The sequence below is a fragment of the Hippocampus guttulatus genome, chromosome 7 (genome assembly GCF_054856545.1).
Source record: "Hippocampus guttulatus isolate MCC_2025c chromosome 7, RoL_Hgut_1.0, whole genome shotgun sequence".
Taxonomy (NCBI): domain Eukaryota; kingdom Metazoa; phylum Chordata; class Actinopteri; order Syngnathiformes; family Syngnathidae; genus Hippocampus; species Hippocampus guttulatus.
Genome location: NC_141267.1, coordinates 5,679,597 through 5,698,647, shown reverse-complemented (window position 1 = coordinate 5,698,647; position 19,051 = coordinate 5,679,597). Strand labels below are relative to the sequence as shown.

At 39.5% G+C, this 19,051-nt stretch overlaps 1 protein-coding gene across 15 annotated transcripts in view; it reads left to right on the top strand.

Annotated features, from left to right (window-relative positions):
• dock7 (dedicator of cytokinesis 7) overlaps positions 1 to 19,051 on the top strand; it is a 62,014-nt gene that overhangs the window by 19,341 nt on the left and 23,622 nt on the right. For 6 of the 15 annotated variants that reach the window (XM_086115046.1, XM_086115045.1, XM_086115044.1 and 3 more), the window contains exons 15-31: positions 1,316 to 1,433; positions 1,547 to 1,617; positions 2,178 to 2,316; positions 3,240 to 3,341; positions 3,964 to 4,050; positions 5,260 to 5,491; positions 7,188 to 7,352; positions 8,306 to 8,326; positions 9,884 to 10,053; positions 10,899 to 10,991; positions 12,486 to 12,575; positions 15,788 to 15,883; positions 16,006 to 16,146; positions 16,371 to 16,484; positions 16,729 to 16,896; positions 17,068 to 17,207; positions 18,746 to 18,915. In XM_086115046.1, the coding sequence (XP_085971172.1) occupies positions 1,316 to 1,433; positions 1,547 to 1,617; positions 2,178 to 2,316; positions 3,240 to 3,341; positions 3,964 to 4,050; positions 5,260 to 5,491; positions 7,188 to 7,352; positions 8,306 to 8,326; positions 9,884 to 10,053; positions 10,899 to 10,991; positions 12,486 to 12,575; positions 15,788 to 15,883; positions 16,006 to 16,146; positions 16,371 to 16,484; positions 16,729 to 16,896; positions 17,068 to 17,207; positions 18,746 to 18,915 (2,117 nt within the window). The remainder of the gene's footprint in view (positions 1 to 1,315; positions 1,434 to 1,546; positions 1,618 to 2,177; positions 2,317 to 3,239; positions 3,342 to 3,963; positions 4,051 to 5,259; positions 5,492 to 7,187; positions 7,353 to 8,305; positions 8,327 to 9,883; positions 10,054 to 10,898; positions 10,992 to 12,485; positions 12,576 to 15,787; positions 15,884 to 16,005; positions 16,147 to 16,370; positions 16,485 to 16,728; positions 16,897 to 17,067; positions 17,208 to 18,745; positions 18,916 to 19,051) is intronic. The other 9 variants (XM_086115050.1, XM_086115048.1, XM_086115047.1 and 6 more) reach the window with 4 other exon arrangements.

Sequence of the window (19,051 nt, the reverse complement as noted above, 5' to 3'; positions counted from 1 at the left end):
ATCTTAACATGTCCAATAAATCTATAGGATACTGTGTATGAATTTAACTTTTTGAATTATATTATTCAAATGAATTACACTTCCCTGGACGTTCAAATGTATTATTTACGATACCTCTATCATTTTTACCTCTACCTCACTTTACCCACAATAGCCACAAGTGGCATTGTTTATATCGTCTATACTGTTTATACTGTTCAGATTACATATTAGGTCTTTTTTATACAGTGTAGCTGCTATCTTTTCTTAGCTGTGTGTGTTTAATGCACAGCATGTTTGCATGCATATTTGCATTGAGGATTGAGAGGAAGAAATTTAATCTATGCTGCATGTCATACATAAAGCATAATTGACAATAAAGATGACCTTGACCTTGATATTTACATAGTCGGCAGGAGGCCCTTTCTCAACACTATTAAAGCTTGGAATTTTCTACCTTTTTGTTGGATCGCTGTTGTTTGAGATTATCACCAACACAGAATCTGGGTGGAGGGTCACTAAACTGAAAAGCAATTGTCACTGTCGACAAGTACTGCATACATCATACAATACAAGACGATTATCTGTGTGGGGGACGTAGGGATGTCTTGATCCAAATTTTTCATGTCTGATACGATAGCGATACAGCAGCCTAGAGTACCATTAGATTGTGATATCGGTGCTGTACGATATCAGCAGGAATGACACATTCTTACTTAATTTTTTCAGTATAAAATGTCAGAAGAGACTTGATCAAGTGATACCATTCAAAAAGAGAACAATAGTCAACAACAGTAGGTATTGAAAAAATCTGACTGATACCAATATCGGATCAGGATAACCCTAGCGGGAAGCCAGGTTGCTGTTTGAATATGCACGCAGCCACTGCGATGTCTCACTGTTGTGTCCTGTGCAAAGACACAGGCGAATAAATGTCATTTCTTATATGTTGAGCTGGGGTTATCTGAAATGGCGTTACTAGAGACATGTCAATTTGATATTGATAATCACACAATCGTCTGACCGCACGAATTTTCTGTTTTCCCGTCTGCATAAAAATGTATGGTGTACAATGAGTTGTGATATTGTGCATTTCTTTTTAATTCGGATTAACTCATCTCATGTTTAATCTTAAATATATATACAATATATATGTATATACATGTATGTGTGTGTGTGTATAGATGTATGTATGTATATAAGCAGGGGATTTATATCAGCTCTGCAGAAGTTTCTTTTCAAGAAAAATACTGACCCCTACCCCTAAAAAATGTCTTTATGCGATTTATATAATATCCTGTGATTTTTTGTATGTTTGTCCATGCTCATTTTGCAGAAATCTGCTGTATGTGAACCCGCAGAGTCTTAACTTTGCCAATCGCCAAGGCTCAGCCCGCAACATTACAGTGAAAGTGCAATTCATGAATGGAGAAGATCCGAATAATGCTATGCAGGTATGTTAAGATGGACCAATGGCCTGTAATGTTAATGTGTAATTTTTTTTTTTAGATGTTGACCATATATCCATGGCGGTAAAGTTGCTCTTTAAACACCTCACTGTTCCCAGGTGATATTTGGGAAGTCAAGCTGTGCTGATTTCTACAAAGAGGCCTATACATCGGTGGTCTACCACAATCGGTAAGAGTGTTTTGTCCCTGATCCATGTTTACTGTGAGTTTTCATGATTCGTGTATTGCTTTAATTCATTTCGAAAAACTTTTCCATACAATGAATCTAATTGTATTTTTAATGTGATCCCTGAAATTTTCTGATTATTTCCGGTTAAATCTTGACTGGACAAATGTTTTGTTCATTATGAGAGTGCTGTTACTTTTTCGCTTGTCACAACACTAAGATTTTGTTATTTTATTTATTTTATTTTTTTTAAATGTATACGGTATTTTGGAAAAACCCGCGAAGCACTGAAGCCACAAAACAGGAAGCGCGAAGTGGTGAGGGATGACTGTAATACGTTGGACTTGACTTTCCCTTGTCCTTAGACTCTTGCTATGAACGGACTCAGAAATAATTTCAAATAATTTGCATCTTGTAAACAATGCACATTTATTTCTCAAATTTAAATCTTTCTAGAATCAAACCAACTGTTCTTCCTTGAGATTCATCAGTGTTTTGATTAATTTTACGGATGTTGAGTGTTAAATGCCAGCTTGAAACAACACACTAATTCCCTTGAACAGATCCCCTGACTTTCACGATGAGATCAAGATCAAGCTCCCTGCCTCCCTATCGGACCACCACCACATTCTCTTCACCTTCTACCACGTCAGCTGCCAGCAAAAGCAGAACACACTGCTGGAGACCCCTGTGGGATACACGGTGAGTAACAATAGTGGAGGAAAGATAGCCCCACATGTTGAAAATAAATCCCACAGTATTCATTTTAACAAACAAGTTGACAGATTTGTCACATTTTTGGGTTAAATGTACAGATTTGATGTAAAGGAAGTAACTGCATATTTTTGAAGCTGTTGTATTTTGCAGTAAAACATAGTTTACAATTGAACCTCGTTACAACGTACCTCAAGGGACATCATCCGTTGTCAACATTTCCAATAAAATGGGCGCCAACTACGATGTCTAATACAGGATGAACATTTATAGATGTAAAAACCTCACCATGTAATACAGTATAAACATGTCAATTACAAATGCGGGTATACAGTATGACGAAAACATTCAGTCAGCAAATGAAAAGTGCCTTTTCCAGTTCAGGATGTTCCGCGCCCCGAAGCCGTTTATGATCATCTTTCAATCTGTTGGCCTCGAACTCTGCCATGATTTGGTTGCAATTATGGATGATTGTCGAAATCGTTGACTTTGCCAATTCGTAGTCTTGTCTGAGCTTCATCTGGGAGACTCCCTTTCGAAAGTGAGAGGTAATTTCAGCCTTCACAAACAGCGAGATTTGCTCAGGGCTGTGCCTTGTCTCCGGAAGTACAACAATGTACGGGTCAATCAGTAACGTTGCTAAGCAACGGACTGGAGTCCCATGCTATACATTTTGTTCATAAGCAAGGTCGCAGCGGCAGTTCGATTCCCGAGGATTTGTTGTAACGAAGGCATTTTTACCATTTTGTTGGAAAAAATGTGGTCGTTATCATGAAGATTAAGTCGTAAAAGTGTTCATTGTAAGCAAAATCGGGAATTTGAAATGTGAACGTTATAGGGGTGAAAACGTAAACGGGGTATGTTGAAAAGACTGTATCAACAGTCATCACACATATTTTTTTCTTCTCCAGTGGATACCCATGTTGCAGAATGGACGTTTGCGGACTGGGCACTTCTGTCTTCCTGTTTCTCTGGAAAAACCACCACAGTCCTACTCTGTACTTTCACCAGATGTAAGTCATAAAACCATTGTTTATAATGATGACAAATTTTGAATCTATATCATGAAAGATGTACTGTTGCTCACATTTAACGAGTAGTTTCACACATTCGTCGCACAGTTCTGAAATCAGGGGGTCAGAATCCGGGTATCTGGCCATCTTGTGTAGAGTTTGAATGTTCTCCCCATGGTTTTGTTAGTTTTCTCCAGGTACTCCCACTTCCTCTCACATTCCAAAAACATACATGGTAGGTTCATTGAAGACTCTAAATTGCCCATCGGTGTGAATGTGGATCTGAGTATGAATGTTTTTCTGTCTATATGTACCTTGCTTGGCTGGCGACCAGTTCAGGGTGTTGAAATCAGATGGGATAGGCAGGTCACACTTGTGACCTGTGTGATGATAAGCAATGTAGGAGATGATCGAAGTTTGGTGCAGATAAACCATGAGCCGCACAGTTTGCAATATGAATATTTCCCAAATATGTTAATTAAATATTTCTAGAACCTTTTCTTCATTACTATTTCCATTGAAAGTTTTTCCTATCCTACTTTCTTGTTACAAATTAGCAGAAGCAATTGATCATACAGTACATTAGGCGACAAACTAAATCAGGTTTTATTTCGGACTTCAGGTTCCTCTCCCAGGAATGAAGTGGGTGGACAACCATCGTGGGGTATTCAATGTGGAGGTAGTTGCCGTTTCAACTATCCACACACAGGTAATCTATAACATTGAGTCTACTATGTAGTCTTACCGCCTATGTGTCTCAGGCCAGAAGTTTGTTTTTTGGCCAGCTGTATCGTCTACGGTGGCTATCAGCTCGGCAGTGTATGGGAAAAAGCATGGGTGAACTTTCTCATCAACTGCTGGTCCTCATTCTGATCAATTTTATATTCATGTGATTTCTTATTCGCCATGAGCCACGACAACTCATCATGGAGTCTTTTCTCTGGTGGAGGCAAGACTAAGTTCGCAAATTACATTTTGTTAATTACAGCTCAGACTGTGTAAGTAGAGCAGACGCATTTTCAACAACAATGCCCCCACCTCTACCGCGTCTGCAATTCAAACGAAGCAGTAATCGGTTATGGCTAATCCGTAAATCCAGCAAAAGCCAGTGCAGCCCTGCTTACCTTTTTGCGTTGATGGTGCTTTCATACTACTACTAAAAGTGGCTCAGGAACTTCATCCAGCCTAGCTAGTCGTGTCATTTGTGTGGGCGTGCTTATTTTGTACAGCTTACATAATACCTTGCTCACAGAAGCGTTTCAGAAATAGGCAGATAAAAGGTTTATTTGGTTGTTTAATTACACACACTGATCCAACTCCCAGTATTTGTATAAAAGTAAATTTTCCACATTATGCCCCCCTTTAAGTTTTCTTATGGTTCTCCAGTACAATTACAGATATTCCCAAGTAGACATGCAGCAATTCGCGACAGGAGACAATGAACACAACCAGCATCAGAACTAGTCTTTTGCAAAAGGGGAGGCCGTCGTCTTCATTGCACCACGATCATCCAATGTTCTGTTTCCCTTCTGCTCCTTTTATTAAGATAAAAGAAGTAGTCACAATAATACCTAATATGGGGCAGTTAATATGTGTGCAGCGGTGACTGGGTCAGCGTCTGACATTTTGGGCGTAGCACAATTCAAAGCAGTTTATGGCAAGCAATGCGTTTTACAGAAAGCAATGTGTTCTGATATGATAACATATATACAATGTTATGCAATCATTGCATCATCCTTTCACTAAGTGACCCAACTTTCCAACTCACAGTTAAAAAGTTGGACACTTCAGTCAAACTACATTAACTGCTTGAGATGTGTATTCCTTATCATAATTGTATTTATTCCTGTATGTTTCTTTCAATGTTTCTGTGTCCTAAACATACCGTGTCTGATTATCCCTTGCTCTAATTTTTCAGGATCAGTACTTGGATAAGTTCTTTGCATTGGTGCATGCACTGGATGAGCACATGTTCCCAGTCCGGATAGGGGACATGAGAATCATGGAAAACAATTTGGAAACTGAGCTGAAGTCAAGTATAGCAGCACTCAACTCTTCCCAGCTGGAGCCAGTCGTTCGGTTTCTTCACCTTCTACTTGACAAATTGGTTTTGCTTGTGGTTCGACCTCCAGTCATTGCTGGACAAATCGGTATGCTACTGCTGGATTTGCATATCATTCAGATCTATTTATCTATGTATCTATCTATCTATAATTATTTAACAGAAATAGAAGCAGCATACAATGATTTGCAAATCATGTTCAACCTATATTGAGTTGAATCCACTATGAAGACAATATATTTAATATTTACTTTTTTTCATTTTTGGCAACTAATCATTAACTTCGAATTTTATGGCTGCAACACGTTCCAAAAAAGCTGGGACGGGGTCATGTTTACCACTGTGTTACGCCACTTTTTCTTTTAACATTTAATAAACGGGGGTGAATTCTTGGCTGATTTACAGCCTGTGCTTTTTAGCAGTCCGCGGTCCCTCCCTTTCGATTGGACCACATGTTTTAAATGGGAGACTGTTCTGGACTGCAGGCAGACCAATCTGGTACTCGCACGCTTTTACCTCGAAGCCACGCTGTTGTAACATGGGCAGAATGTCATAGGGCATTTTCTTGCTGAAATGAACACGGGCGTCCATGAAAAAGCAATTGCTTGTATGGCAGCATGTTTCTCCCAAACCTGTATGTACCTTTCAGCATTTATGGTGCCTTCACAGATGTGTAAGTTATCCATGCCGTCAGCACTAACATACCATCACAGATGCTGGCTTATGAACTTAGCGTACATAACAGTCCAGAAGGTTCTTTTCCTCTTCTGCCCGGAAGACATAACCTCCACAATTTCCAAAAATAATTTGAAATGTGGACACGGCAGACCACAGAACACTTTTCCACTTTGCATTAGTCCATCTTAGATGGGGTCAGGCTCAGAGAAGCCAGTGGCATCTCTGGATGTTGTTGATAAATGGCTTTTGCTTTGCATAGTAAACATTTCAGTTTCCGATGTAGCGCCCAACTTTATTTACAAACATTGGTTTTTTTGAAGTCTTCCTGAGTGACCTAGATGTCAGTTTTTGATGCGGTGCCGCCTGAGGGATCGAAGGGCACGGGCATTCAATGTTACTTTTTGGCCTTGCTGCGTACATGCAGGGATTTCTCTCGATTGTCTGAATCTTTTATTGATATTCTGGCCCACAGATTATACAATCACTAAATTCCTTAAAATTGTACAGTGAGGAACATTGTCCTTAATTAAACTGTTTGACTATTTTCTCATGGATTTGTTCACAAAGAGGTGAACCTGGCCCTATATTTGCTTGTGAGTGACAATTCAGGGAAGCTCCTTTTATACCCGATCGTGGTACACACCTGTTTTCAGTTTGCCTCTTCACCTGTGGGTGAAGTTAATAGCTATTTGTAATAGTTTCAACATTAAATATCTGTCTTTGTTGTGTATTCAATTAAGTATAGGTTGAACATGGTTTGCAAATGATTTTATTCAGTTTTTTTAACACAACGTCCCAGCTTCATTCTAAACAGGTTTGTTTAGCATACCTTAATTTTTGTGCACCATTTCTTACTTCAAGACCTGTTAATATTAAACAGACTTCTTCAACACCTTGTAACATGAGTCATTTAATATTTTTAGAAAGCAGCCATTTGCTAAGAATAAAAAATACTCAATGTCAAATATTTCAAAACTTATTTTATACTTCTCATTTATGTGGTAAAGTGTCTCTATCTAATGCATACTGTGTACTTTGTATTTTAGTTATGTCTAACCCTGTTTGTGCTTGTGTGCTTTTTTCTTCTTTTCTTTTTTTTTTTTTAGTCAATCTTGGTCAGTCATCATTTGAGGTTATGGCAGCCATTGTAAACCGCCTTCATAAGTACCTGGACACCAGCCAGGACATGCATGGCCGCAACAGCCTGCTTTCTTCATACATCCACTATGTCTTCCGGTTGCCCAGCACTGACCCCAACTCTCCTTCGCCAGGTATTTAATTAAACAATCTTTCAAGGTCAGGTGTGAAGTAAACTTGGCCAACCGTCTTTTGAGTAATACTTACGGCTAAAACTATTTCAAGCACACTTCCATTAGTTTTTTTTTTTTAACAAACCATCCAGGTTCATAGTTGGACCAATAGCAATGCACTTAACAAAGAAAATTATTTTGTACTGTAGTCTCCGGCGAGTGATGTCATTTACAGAATGCCCAGTCGCCAGTGAGCCATTGTAATGCATTGTTGATTGTCCCGTGAACTGCTCTTTGCCATTGTTATCGCGTTATTTGGCGAAATGCCTCGGCGCTATGTAGCAATGCGCTGTTCACATTCAGGCAAACAGTTGTTTGAGTGGCCAAAAGCAAAGAATAGGGCATGTAAGTAGACCAGAAAATTTAAACGTTTCGTTCTCGCAAAGCAAATGAATTTCACGCCGGTTTCAATGAGCATTCTTTGTTGCAAGCACTTTGAAGACCGGAATTTGCAAAAAACATTGATCTGCGAATTGATGAATAACTCTGGCTGTTGTTTATGAAAACATTAGATTTAAAGTATTACATGTGTACATGGATATACATCTACCAATGCGATATAATGTTCGGAGTGGTCGACAACGCAACAGAACTACCTTAGCAATGACAATGTAGGACACCAACCCACTATGACTTGTGCTCTTAGTGCTAGCGGGAATACTTGGACTAAGTAAGTAATTCCATCTTGCGCAAGGATTTTTTTGCATGCACATTTTATTTTGTTTATTTACTTGTGACATAAAAATATTTCGTTTGGGATTTTCTAAAATGTCTTCACAGTTGACCTTTAACGGTGTGTCTTTTCATCTTTGCTTACCTCATCTTTTGTTTTCCTCATATTGTTCTTCTTGTACCTTTCTCACCTGTTTCCTTTCTTCTCCCATGTCAATTTTGCTTTCGTTTGCCTGCAAAAGATGTCAAATCTACCTCAACAGGTATCTATGACAGTTTCATAGATATTGAAGTTGTTTTGCAATCCATCAGAATGATTTGCATTTCTCAATTCCTGCTGCTATAGGTGTTGACTGGTTATTATTTAAATGATATCCATTTGCCACCAACTGAAAAAGACTGGAGTCCTGCTGTCACACTTGCCTGTAGGGGAGAAGCTGAAACATCTTAAATCCTTTTTTTTTTTGTTTTTTTTTTTGTTTTGTTTTAATAGCTGAAACCTAAAGGTATAACATATCAAATACCATTGGCATTTTGCATTCTAAATACTCACTTTCTGTCATAAGAACCTCAAAAACATTTAACCGTGAACCAATTCCATTTACCACTTTTTAACTATTTGGGTCATTGGGTATATATTGGAATCTCGAGTTACGATCTTAATTTTTTTCCCCCTTCAGCCCGTTTAGAAGCTCGAACATTCATAAATCGAGGTAATATTTCCAATTGAAATGAATGTAAGTTCAGTTTTTACTTAACTTTTTTTTAAACCAGTGTAATTTAATGCAACCTAGAAATAAGGAAAAACAAATTACGTATTGTAAAGATATAAAACGCAGGGGAATAAGACGTCTTTTCTATAATAACGGAGAAAATCTGTTTTAAGTGTTCTTTTAATCATGTCTGTTTCTTTTCTCATTCATTAAATGATTCTGGCATACCAATTCCGAGAAACTTTCCCTTTTCTAACTGAAAAGATTAATTCTCTACAAATTCCTTTTGATCATTTCTATTTATTTATTTACTTCCTCGCTCACGCGATCACCAAGGACTGCTTTCTTATTTGTCCGTCGAATAAAAATCAATACAGCAACACATACGCAGCCTGCTTCTAAAACGCAAAAAAAGCACAGATCTTTCTGCTCATTTATGACAAGAGCTTCCAATAACACTCTGAGCTTCCCTGTTATTTGGAGTCATTCTGACTGTTTAGTGCTTTATTTACGCCATTTGCAAAAGTTCCTGTCTGTCCACATGGAAGGAGCTTCTGCATTCATTCAACCCGGCCGCTTCTGGCATCTGTAATTGGATGAATGGATTGTACGTTGGTGGAAGTTCGGACTCTCGTCAACATGAGGGCACAGCTATTTGATGCGATTATACTGACATAGACCGTTCATTCTCTTAATGCAAAAGATGCTACATTTTAATAAATAACATACACTTTAAATCAATTTTGGGGATGAAAATGAAATGATTTTTGGTGTTGCAGTTGCTATTTGTGACTGGATGTTCAAGAATTTGGCACTAGAACCTTCGTCCACATATGCGACAGCTTTTTAACTTCAGCCGCCGAAGGATATCGCTTATTTTTAAGATCGGGGCAATGCATTATGCGCCTTGCCAATGATGGTTACGCAGCGGCAGTCCAGGCCAAGACCATATTGAAAATAGTATGCAAATAGAGGTAATTTTTATTGGCAAATTTTTTAACGCAACTCAAATTGTAAGTCCAATTTCCACTGTTAAATATTGGTAATTGTTGTGACATGCTCTGTATCTCATTATTATTATTTCCCTTTTTTTATGTGTTGTCCCAGGCCCTGGAGGGCTTGGAGGTTCTGTTCACTATGCCACCATGGCCCGCTCAGCTGTACGACCAGCCAGCCTTAACCTAAACCGCTCTCGTAGCCTTAGCAACAGTAACCCTGACATCTCCGGTACGCCCACCTCTCCTGATGATGAGGTTCGCGCCATCATCGGTAGCAAGGTAAGTTCTTCAAACACGAATGTGTCACCAACAAGTTTTATGCTCAAACTAGAGAGGCTTAAATATGTTTTCATTTTAGTTACATAATGTCATTGCGCTGCCTGGCTGCCATGTTGCTACTGCACGTGCTTGTTAGATTTGATTAAATATTTACCAGAAATGACATCATGTCCTATTGATTTTGTAGTGTATTTTTTGAAAAGGTTTTATAAGGTGATTGTACTGATTTTGTACTATTTAACACTGGTAGGCACTTGCCTTACACGCGCACAGTGACCCTAAGGTCATTTTATCAGTATGTACACTAGACATAGTGTGTCAATAGACGTTTGGACATCTTATCTCTCTAACCACTGTAATAGCAACCTGACATGAGGGGAGGTGTGTGTCGGGTTAAAATTGTGAAAGGCAGACAAAAAGTTGAGTCCGGGTGCACATTTTCATTGTCCTACATCGTCAGGATTTATTTTTTGAGGGGCGGGGGTTCATATGACAATTATTGCACGTATTTTCACATGTATTCAGCACCAAATTAATTGGAGTTGTGCTCTTGCGAATTTGCCGCATTTGGATGGTACATGTGCTGTGAATACTTATTTTCTTTTTCCTCGTTTTTCTACAGGAGCACTTTTATTGACAAATGTCTACAGAAATGGAAAACAAAACAAAACTATTTTTCTGTCGTCATTTTTACTTAACCAACAGCTGGTCTTTTGGGTCCTTCATCCAATCATCCTGACCTCTGAACCTCTTTAACCTTTGATTCCTTCCCTCCTTCCCTCATGCTGCTCGCTTGTTGCCTTGCTTCTTGCCTGCCTTGTGTCCTTTGACCTTGGCACTCCTAGGGCTTAGACCGGTCCAACTCGTGGGTTCACACCATGGGCTGTAAGAGTGCCCCTTGGGGATCCAGCCCTGGGTCTGCTCCAGAAACCATGCAGGTGGTTTTATGAATGCCTGATCATCTGCTTTGCTTCTCTTCAAAAAGAACTCACCATACTCACCCTTGAAGAATACTGACATATTTGGAGTTTTGGTGTTGAGTTTGTACTTGGACAGTTTTTTTTTTTTTAAACATGTTCATTTTATTTGTGCTGTCATGATCATAGCCATCTTTACTGGTTTTTCTGGTTTTAATAATCCTAACAATTCCTCTAGGCATGAAAAAATGGCAGTTTTTTTGTGTTGCTCCGCATACAGATGTTTGCAATACCAAAACTTCTTAATATTGCAGTATTCTATTATAATCATAATCACAACCCTCCCATGCATGGGTTTCACGATCCCACCCCACACCCCAACCATGTAAATGTAGTGCTTCATCTGAGATCCACTGTGATGTTCCGAATTAACAACCCCCACCCCCCCAAAATATATATATATTGCTTATAGAGTAGAGTGCACTTGAACATCCTTTTGAGTGTTGCAGATTTTTGCTACGGCAAAATTTGCCTTTTGAACACTTTTAAGAGAAGCCTAAAAAAACAAACATTTGCCATATGACCTGCAGAAGGTATTCTGAATGCAATATTGTTGTCCATGTAAATGTAGACATTATATTCTTTCTATACTGAGATTTTTGGCTGATTTATTTGTGTAAGGTTCACTTAATGCCTCCCTCCCACCAAATAATGTGTGCAATTCTTTGGGGGTGGAGGGATGGAGAGAAAGTAGAGAAATCGATTGTTAGACATCCTTCCCCTTTGTAGAATTATTTTGTCATTTCCCCATTGTCACAATTTTGAATTAAAAAAAAAAGTAAATATATACTCCCATTCCATTCTAGATACAGTCGCTCACTATCCCTGCCTGACTTCCTACTAACCCCTCATGACATTAATTGTGTCACTGGAGCATGGAAGTGTCTGTCTCTGTTGTGCATTTGTTCTTTGTCTGCTTCACTTTGCGTCTTGTTGTGAGTCTTGTCATGTGCCGCTATAACTACTACTTGCCATAAACATTTGCCTATTTTAATCATAAATCACAGCCCGGTCACTACTCTTCAGTCACGGAGCATGCAAACTTTTAATTTAAGAGCTTAGGCTGCAAAACCCCCTTTATCCTGAAGGATGAAGTCTGGCACGAAACTTGGAAGGGCTCAAAAAAAAAGTTAGAATACTTCATTACAAAAGTAAAAGGAAGATCACCATGTTTAAACGTTAATATATATAATCCAGCGCCACATAATTGTAGCCATGTACTGTGTGTAATTTTTTTGCATCCATATCTGTGTATGTCTATGAGACCACAAATCGGTTGTGTGTGTGTGTGTGTGTGCGTGTGCGTGTGCGTGTGCGTGTGCGTGTGCGTGTGTGTCTGTCTGTCTTGTGGACCCAGACACCTTTTGCTTTATGCTGAGAGGAAAAGGTGCAAGCCAACACTCCCGTTGCTCCTCCACTAACTTTGTTGTCACGTTCCATTCATTCCACCCATAGGCCATGGAGCGCTGTGGCAATCGCATGTCTTCGCACACAGAGAGCGCCAGTTTCTTGCAAACTTTAACAGGACGATTGCCCACAAAAAAGGTAGAGCCACTTGCACCGGGGAGGAAACCACCCCACCCGCTTCGTGTCTTCTCACTTGTCTTGTCTGTGGATGTACAGTACGGCGTTGGATTGGTCAATGTTGTTTTGTTGGTTGTGCCGTCTTGCTGAATGTCACTGATATGCGTCTTATTTTGAAACTTTATTGAAAGTAATAATTGTAATGATTTTATAATAATGCTTCCCACCACATGAAATTGTTTTAGTCTTGCGAATGCTACACATTTGTGCACTGTTGCTTTCAAAATGTGCATGTTGTGTTCATGAATGGACATCCTTTCAGCTTGTTGTATCACCATTAGAGCCAAGATGATGAATGTGACATGGGGTCTTCATTTTGGCAGCGCAGTGAACGAGTGGTTAGCACATCTGCCTCACAGCTCTGAGTATGGGGGTTGGAATCTGGGCTCCGGCCTTTGAGTAAGGAGTTTGCATGTTCTCCCCATGCTTACGTGGGGTTTCTGGGTAGTCCCGCTTCCTCTGTCATTCCAAAAACATGCTTCTGAGATTAACAATCGAAAATTGTCGCTAGCAGTAAATGTGAGTGAAAATGGTTGTTTGTGCCCTGTGATTGGCTGGCAACCAGTTCGGGGTATATTCAACCTCACGCCTGAAGTCATCTTGGATAGGCTCCTATTCACCCGTGAGCCTATTGAGCACACGTGGTCTAGAAAATGTATGTGTGGATCTTCATTTTCTCTGGAGCATTGATTCTCAACCATTGTGCTGCGGCGCATTAGATAATCAGGTGTGCTGTGAGATATTTTCCCATTTCACTTAATTGTTTTGAAATTGTTCGTCTTTCTATGCCATGGACTTAACAGGAAGAAAAATGTCATGCTCTTCACCTATAAGGTAGAAAGTACAGTGGCACCTCTACTTATGAAATTAATTGGTTCTGGAAGAAATTTCTTAACGAGAAAATTAGAGACACGTTTTGCATGTAAATGCCGTAATCCGTTCCAAGCCACCCCAAAATTCTGACATAAATGTTTTCTAAAGCATAAAAACGCATCAAAATATGTAACAAATACATCTTTAAATTTGATTATTGCACAATAAATGAGAGTTGTGCATACTGTAAAAAAGTAAGAATAAAAAATAAAGATGATGGTCATTTAACGTTAAACTGCATCCTCATTGTTTTTTGCCCTCTCTAGTGCATCTTCTCTCTCAGAAGTGTGTTTTGCCTGGCATTTTTGTAAAGAACTGATCCAAGGATGTTTGCTTTTTTCGACTTTTAACAATCATTCGAAAATTCCCAAGGCAAACAGCATAGTGAGCGATTGCCAGACTGAACACTTTTTCTGGGTGATTCACATTTACGTAAAACTATCGGAACGCCTCATGGCCCGAGGGGCGAATGATGAGGACGCTGCATAGACACATATCTATCTATCTACACACATAGACACATACGATAGAGGTCCCTCTTCGCCAATGGCATGCCAGGATGATGCTCGGGAGTAGCCAATGGCAAAGCAGCTATAAATATGTTGCGTTCAGGAAACTCGGAGCTGCACGTAGCAGCCCATACTGTATTTTTACCTTTCGTATCTTAGTATGTATTTAGTACTTAGTACGTATTTAGTACTAAGTATTTTTCGTAACTAGAGGCAATATTTTCCTGTTGAGGTGTTTCGTATCTTGAAAATTTCATATGAAGAGACATACATAAGTAGAGGTATCACTGTACATAATTACGGTAACCTATCGACCCAGGAATTTATGAGCAAATTGAGTCAGGATTATCATTATTTAAATTTACTGTATACTTTTTGTGATATTTATGCAATGTAAAATATGTGCCTCAGCTCAGTTAAGGTGGGAAAACACTGCTCTTGAGCATTTGTCTTCCTTTAATAAACTTCCTTCGTCAGTAAGTATCAGTATCTATGACCGAAAGAAGCAGGGCATGAATCATGGCCTTTTTGAAAAGTGAAATTCAGTGAACTTCCCATTCTTTTTTGGTTTACATTTGGTTACAAGACTTGCAAAATGGTGGGAGTCTTGAGTATTTGTTTTGGGGTGAGGGTTTTGGGTTTGCACACATGAGAGAAGAAATAAAGACAGTCAATTAGTTCATATATGTACTCTATATCAGTATTTCCTGCATTGTCATTTCTAGATAAAACCTCATCTGCATCAATTTCAAAGCGAAGTGCGGTGGAGTTTTACTGGTTTGTAATTTAGTGCTGTGATAGATCCTGCAGGATTATACTGCCATACATAATATGCAACACTTGTTTGTTTTGGTAAGCTCAAAGGCAAAGGCTGCATAATATTAAAAAGTGGGATATTGGTGTTGGATATTGCGAAGTATGTTATTGTTATATTTAATGTACCATATTTTCCGCACTATAAGGCTCTTCGGAGTATAAGGTGCACCTTCAATGAATGGCCTTTTTCAAACTGTTTTAATCAATGCCCCATGTTATAAGGCGCATTGAATAGAAGATACAATCGTGGCTGCGGTTGCGCTATGCATCCACAAGATGGAGATACACTAAAGGAATACAATACAATACGGCTTTATTTATATAGAGCTTTCCGAACTGCTGCAACTGTAACAAAGCGCTTTACAGAACATTTAAAATACTTTGTCCAAGAAATCAGAATATTGATCCATATATAAGGCGCATTGGATTATAAGGCTCACTCTCGGCTTTTGAGAAAATTGAATGGTTTTTGGTGCGCCTTATAGTGCGTAAAATACGGGGGGGGCATAGGCAGTTTTTGGGGAGGAAAAGTCAGCAGGCTCAATGTATTCTTATCTAATTAAGTTATTGAATGTTAGCAATGCCCCTAGATACTGTTCTCCTACTGGATCTGATTGGTCAAATTCTGATAAAACCATATAATTCCATCTGAATTTATGGCACGTCTTTGCGATACGCATATTGCATGTACCATTATCGCAGTGACTATGATATATTGTGCATCCTTACTCCTAGCCATATTTCCTAACATTTCTAATGAAGTGACTTGGAATGAGTATACAGTTCTGAAAAGTCATGTGATAAGATGAGATAAGATAAGATAAGATAAACCTTTATTAGTCTCGCATGAGCTCACCCAAAGAAAATGTTGATGTTTGACATTTCGCTGAGCTCCTTTCAGTCAATATATTTTTTTCTTCATTCTGTCCCTTTCTATCATCCACTGTATTCCCTCTGCATCCCTGTCCCACATAGCTCTTTCACGAGGAACTGGCTCTCCAATGGGTGGTGAGCAGTGGAAGTGTCAGGGAGGGAGCTCTACAACAGGCCTGGTTTTTCTTTGAGCTCATGGTAGGAAAAACTGACATGGAAGCCCGATCATTTTTTTTATCCTTGTCAGTCATAATTTTCTCCTTATGAAATACATGCAAACCCATTCCTCCATTTTTACCTGGCAAACACTTGAACCGCAGGTGAAGAGCATTATTCATCACCTCTACTTCGCTGAACGCCTCGAGTCACCCAGAAAAAACAGATTCCCGGAGCGCTTTATGGATGACATCACAGCGTTGGTCAGCACCATTGCTGGCGATATTGTATCACGTTTCCAGAAGGTGAATAATGACAGGAAAAATATTTTGTAATTGTAAATTCAGAAATAATTTCAGAAATAACTATCGAATAGCTGTTAATGTTTATTTTCCCAATATGTTTTTTTCCTCACTTATTGTTTTGCAAGAACTTCATTAACTTACACACTCTTTATTAATTACACACTCTACTCTTCAGTAAGTTTCATTATATGCAAAATATAACAACTTGGGCTCTTTGTCATCAGGATCTGGAGCTGGTTGAGCGACTGAATACAAGTCTTGCTTTTTTCCTCAATGATTTGCTCTCCGTCATGGACAGAGGCTTTGTCTTCACCCTTATCAAGGCGTACTGGAAACAGGTAACCACCTACCTAAGATTCTTGACTGTGTGATGCATTGAATGTCTCATAATAAAATGTCTTCAAAATAAATTGGAGGCAAATAGACCATGTGGTTTTCAGTATTTGATACATTTAAAGTGTATTCAGTGTTGAAAGTTTCTAAATTGAGTTAACCTAATAAAAGATCTCAGGCCCTCATGACCTTTGAATGTATTTTTTCTGAAGTTGGTTTAATATACTGCCACGCCTTGCCTCGCAACAGGTTTCCACAAAGGTTTATGCTCTGCAAAACCCGACATTAGAGTCTCTCAGGCTGGATTTCTTGAGAATAGTTTGCAGTCATGAACACTATGTCACCCTCAACCTGCCTTGCGGCTTGCTCACACCACCTGCTTCCCCATCACCGTCTGTCTCTTCAGCAACTTCACAGGTCAGATTTGCAAATTTGACACAAATTATATAAAATCAAAGGACGTAGAATTAATGTATTTACTTTTAAATATTTAAAAGAGGAACTGTAGACTCACAGCTCTACATGAACAGCGGAGGTGTTTCTGTCATTTGCGTGTAACATGTGTGACTCTTCTTTCTCTTTTCACAGAGCTCTGGGTTCTCCACACATGTTCAGGACCAAAAAATAGCAAACATGTTTGAACTGTCCGTGCCCTTCAGGGAGCAACACTTTATGGCTGGGCTGGTACTGTCAGAACTGTCTGTGATACTTGACCCAGACAATGAGGGGTTAGTATGTTTCACACATCACATATTAGAATTTGCTGACTCAAAAAAAAAAAAAAAAAAAGCTTGCGTGGCTGATGAGAAAATACTGTTTCAGGGATACGAATATCCTAAGTGGTGGGGTCATTTTAGGGGTTGAGCTGATGGTGTCTTCACACTGGACATGTTGATTCAGTTTGATCGCGTGTGAATTGGAGTCCGGTTGAGACTCGTGGGTCTGCTTGCAGAATAACTGGTTCTGGTCAGTGCACTTGAAATGTGAATGCTGTGTGGACCAATTACACCTACTAGTGTTAATTAGAAAGCACGAGGACAACACTACAGTTTCATGGCATATAGTTTCTCTGTGTGGGCAACAGAGGATCTTAACCTTACACGTGGTAGAAGTGCTTCATGATACCTCAGCTGGTGAAAAATACCACCAACTTAATGCATTTGCACATACCGTATCACCTAGCAAACTGCATTCTTATGATGGAAATAATCAAATGGGTTGCATGTTTATATCTATATGACATCATTTACTTTCCATACTTGGTTCTGTGAAAAGATGCCAGTGTGAACAAAACAAAGTATACTCCAAAAAATGCAATTCATCTGCTTTTTGTCTGAATGAGAGTATACACTGAGATAAACCTATATCAGGGGTGGGCAATTATTTTCCCGGGGGGGCCAAATGAGAAGCAGAAAATATTGTGGAGGGCCGGGCCAAAAGTTAGAAATAGGACTATTTGCTACAAAATGAGACGAGTAAGAGACCTTGTGGCTTTTCTTTCCTCTCACTCACTGTCTCTAACTTTACCTTGTCTCGATCACCACACATGACAGCATTGCTCAGCTGATGTCGCGCAACGAACTTTTGAAGCCAACCTCGGGACGCTTCGAAGTCTTCGATGCTCATAGCTAGCGCTATGGAACTCGCCACCTCTCTTATTAGCGGTCCAGTTTGCGGAAAGTTTTTAACATGATAACAATTAAACCATTCTAGGAAATATGTTCATTTACTCGAGCCACAAGCAATTCACTCTGAGCATGGAAATTGCCAGAATCGGACTGAGTAAGAATCGCTTCCTTGTTTTTCAAAGTCTCGTAGATTTGAGTCTTTCCGACTCCAGGCGTCTCCTGAATGTTTCGTACTTTGTTACCCGCTTCGTTTAATCAGATACATATCCACTTTCCCTTCCATGGTCATTACTCTCTCCCTCTTTCTTCGTCTTCCCCTCCCTCCCTGTGCTCTGCAACTTGAAGTAACTGCGCCACCTGGTGTTGAAATACCTGTCATTACAAGTCCAAACGAAATTAATGCAATCAAACCTTAATTGCGCACCAATCTTCGGCGGGCTGGATTAAAAAGACCAACGGGCCGGATCCGGCCCGTAGGCCGTAGTTTGCCCACCCCTGACCTATATGCTTCTACCCCCCTCCCCCCCCCAAAAAAAAAACAGCAAATGGGAACAGTACTGTACAGTCTCAACCTTTATCAAATCGCATATGTTCTGTTTTTCTATTCTTGTCCAACCTGTTTTTCTTCTTTTTCCTAGGATGTTTGGCTTGCATAAAAAAGTGGTTAGTGTTGTCCACAACCTATTGTCCAGCCATGACTCTGACCCACGCTATGCAGATCCAGAGGTCAAAGCCCGAGTTGCTATGCTGTACCTTCCTTTGATTGGCATCGTCATGGAGACCCTGCCACAGCTCCATGACTTCACAGGTACTAATTGAAGCATAATGGCAACTTATTGTCTAAAACAGAACACTTTGGCACGAGTTGAGTGTTAGATTTTGGAGAACTGTCCACTTCAAGCTCATGTGTTTGAGATTTGAATTTTACCTAAATGTTACTGCAT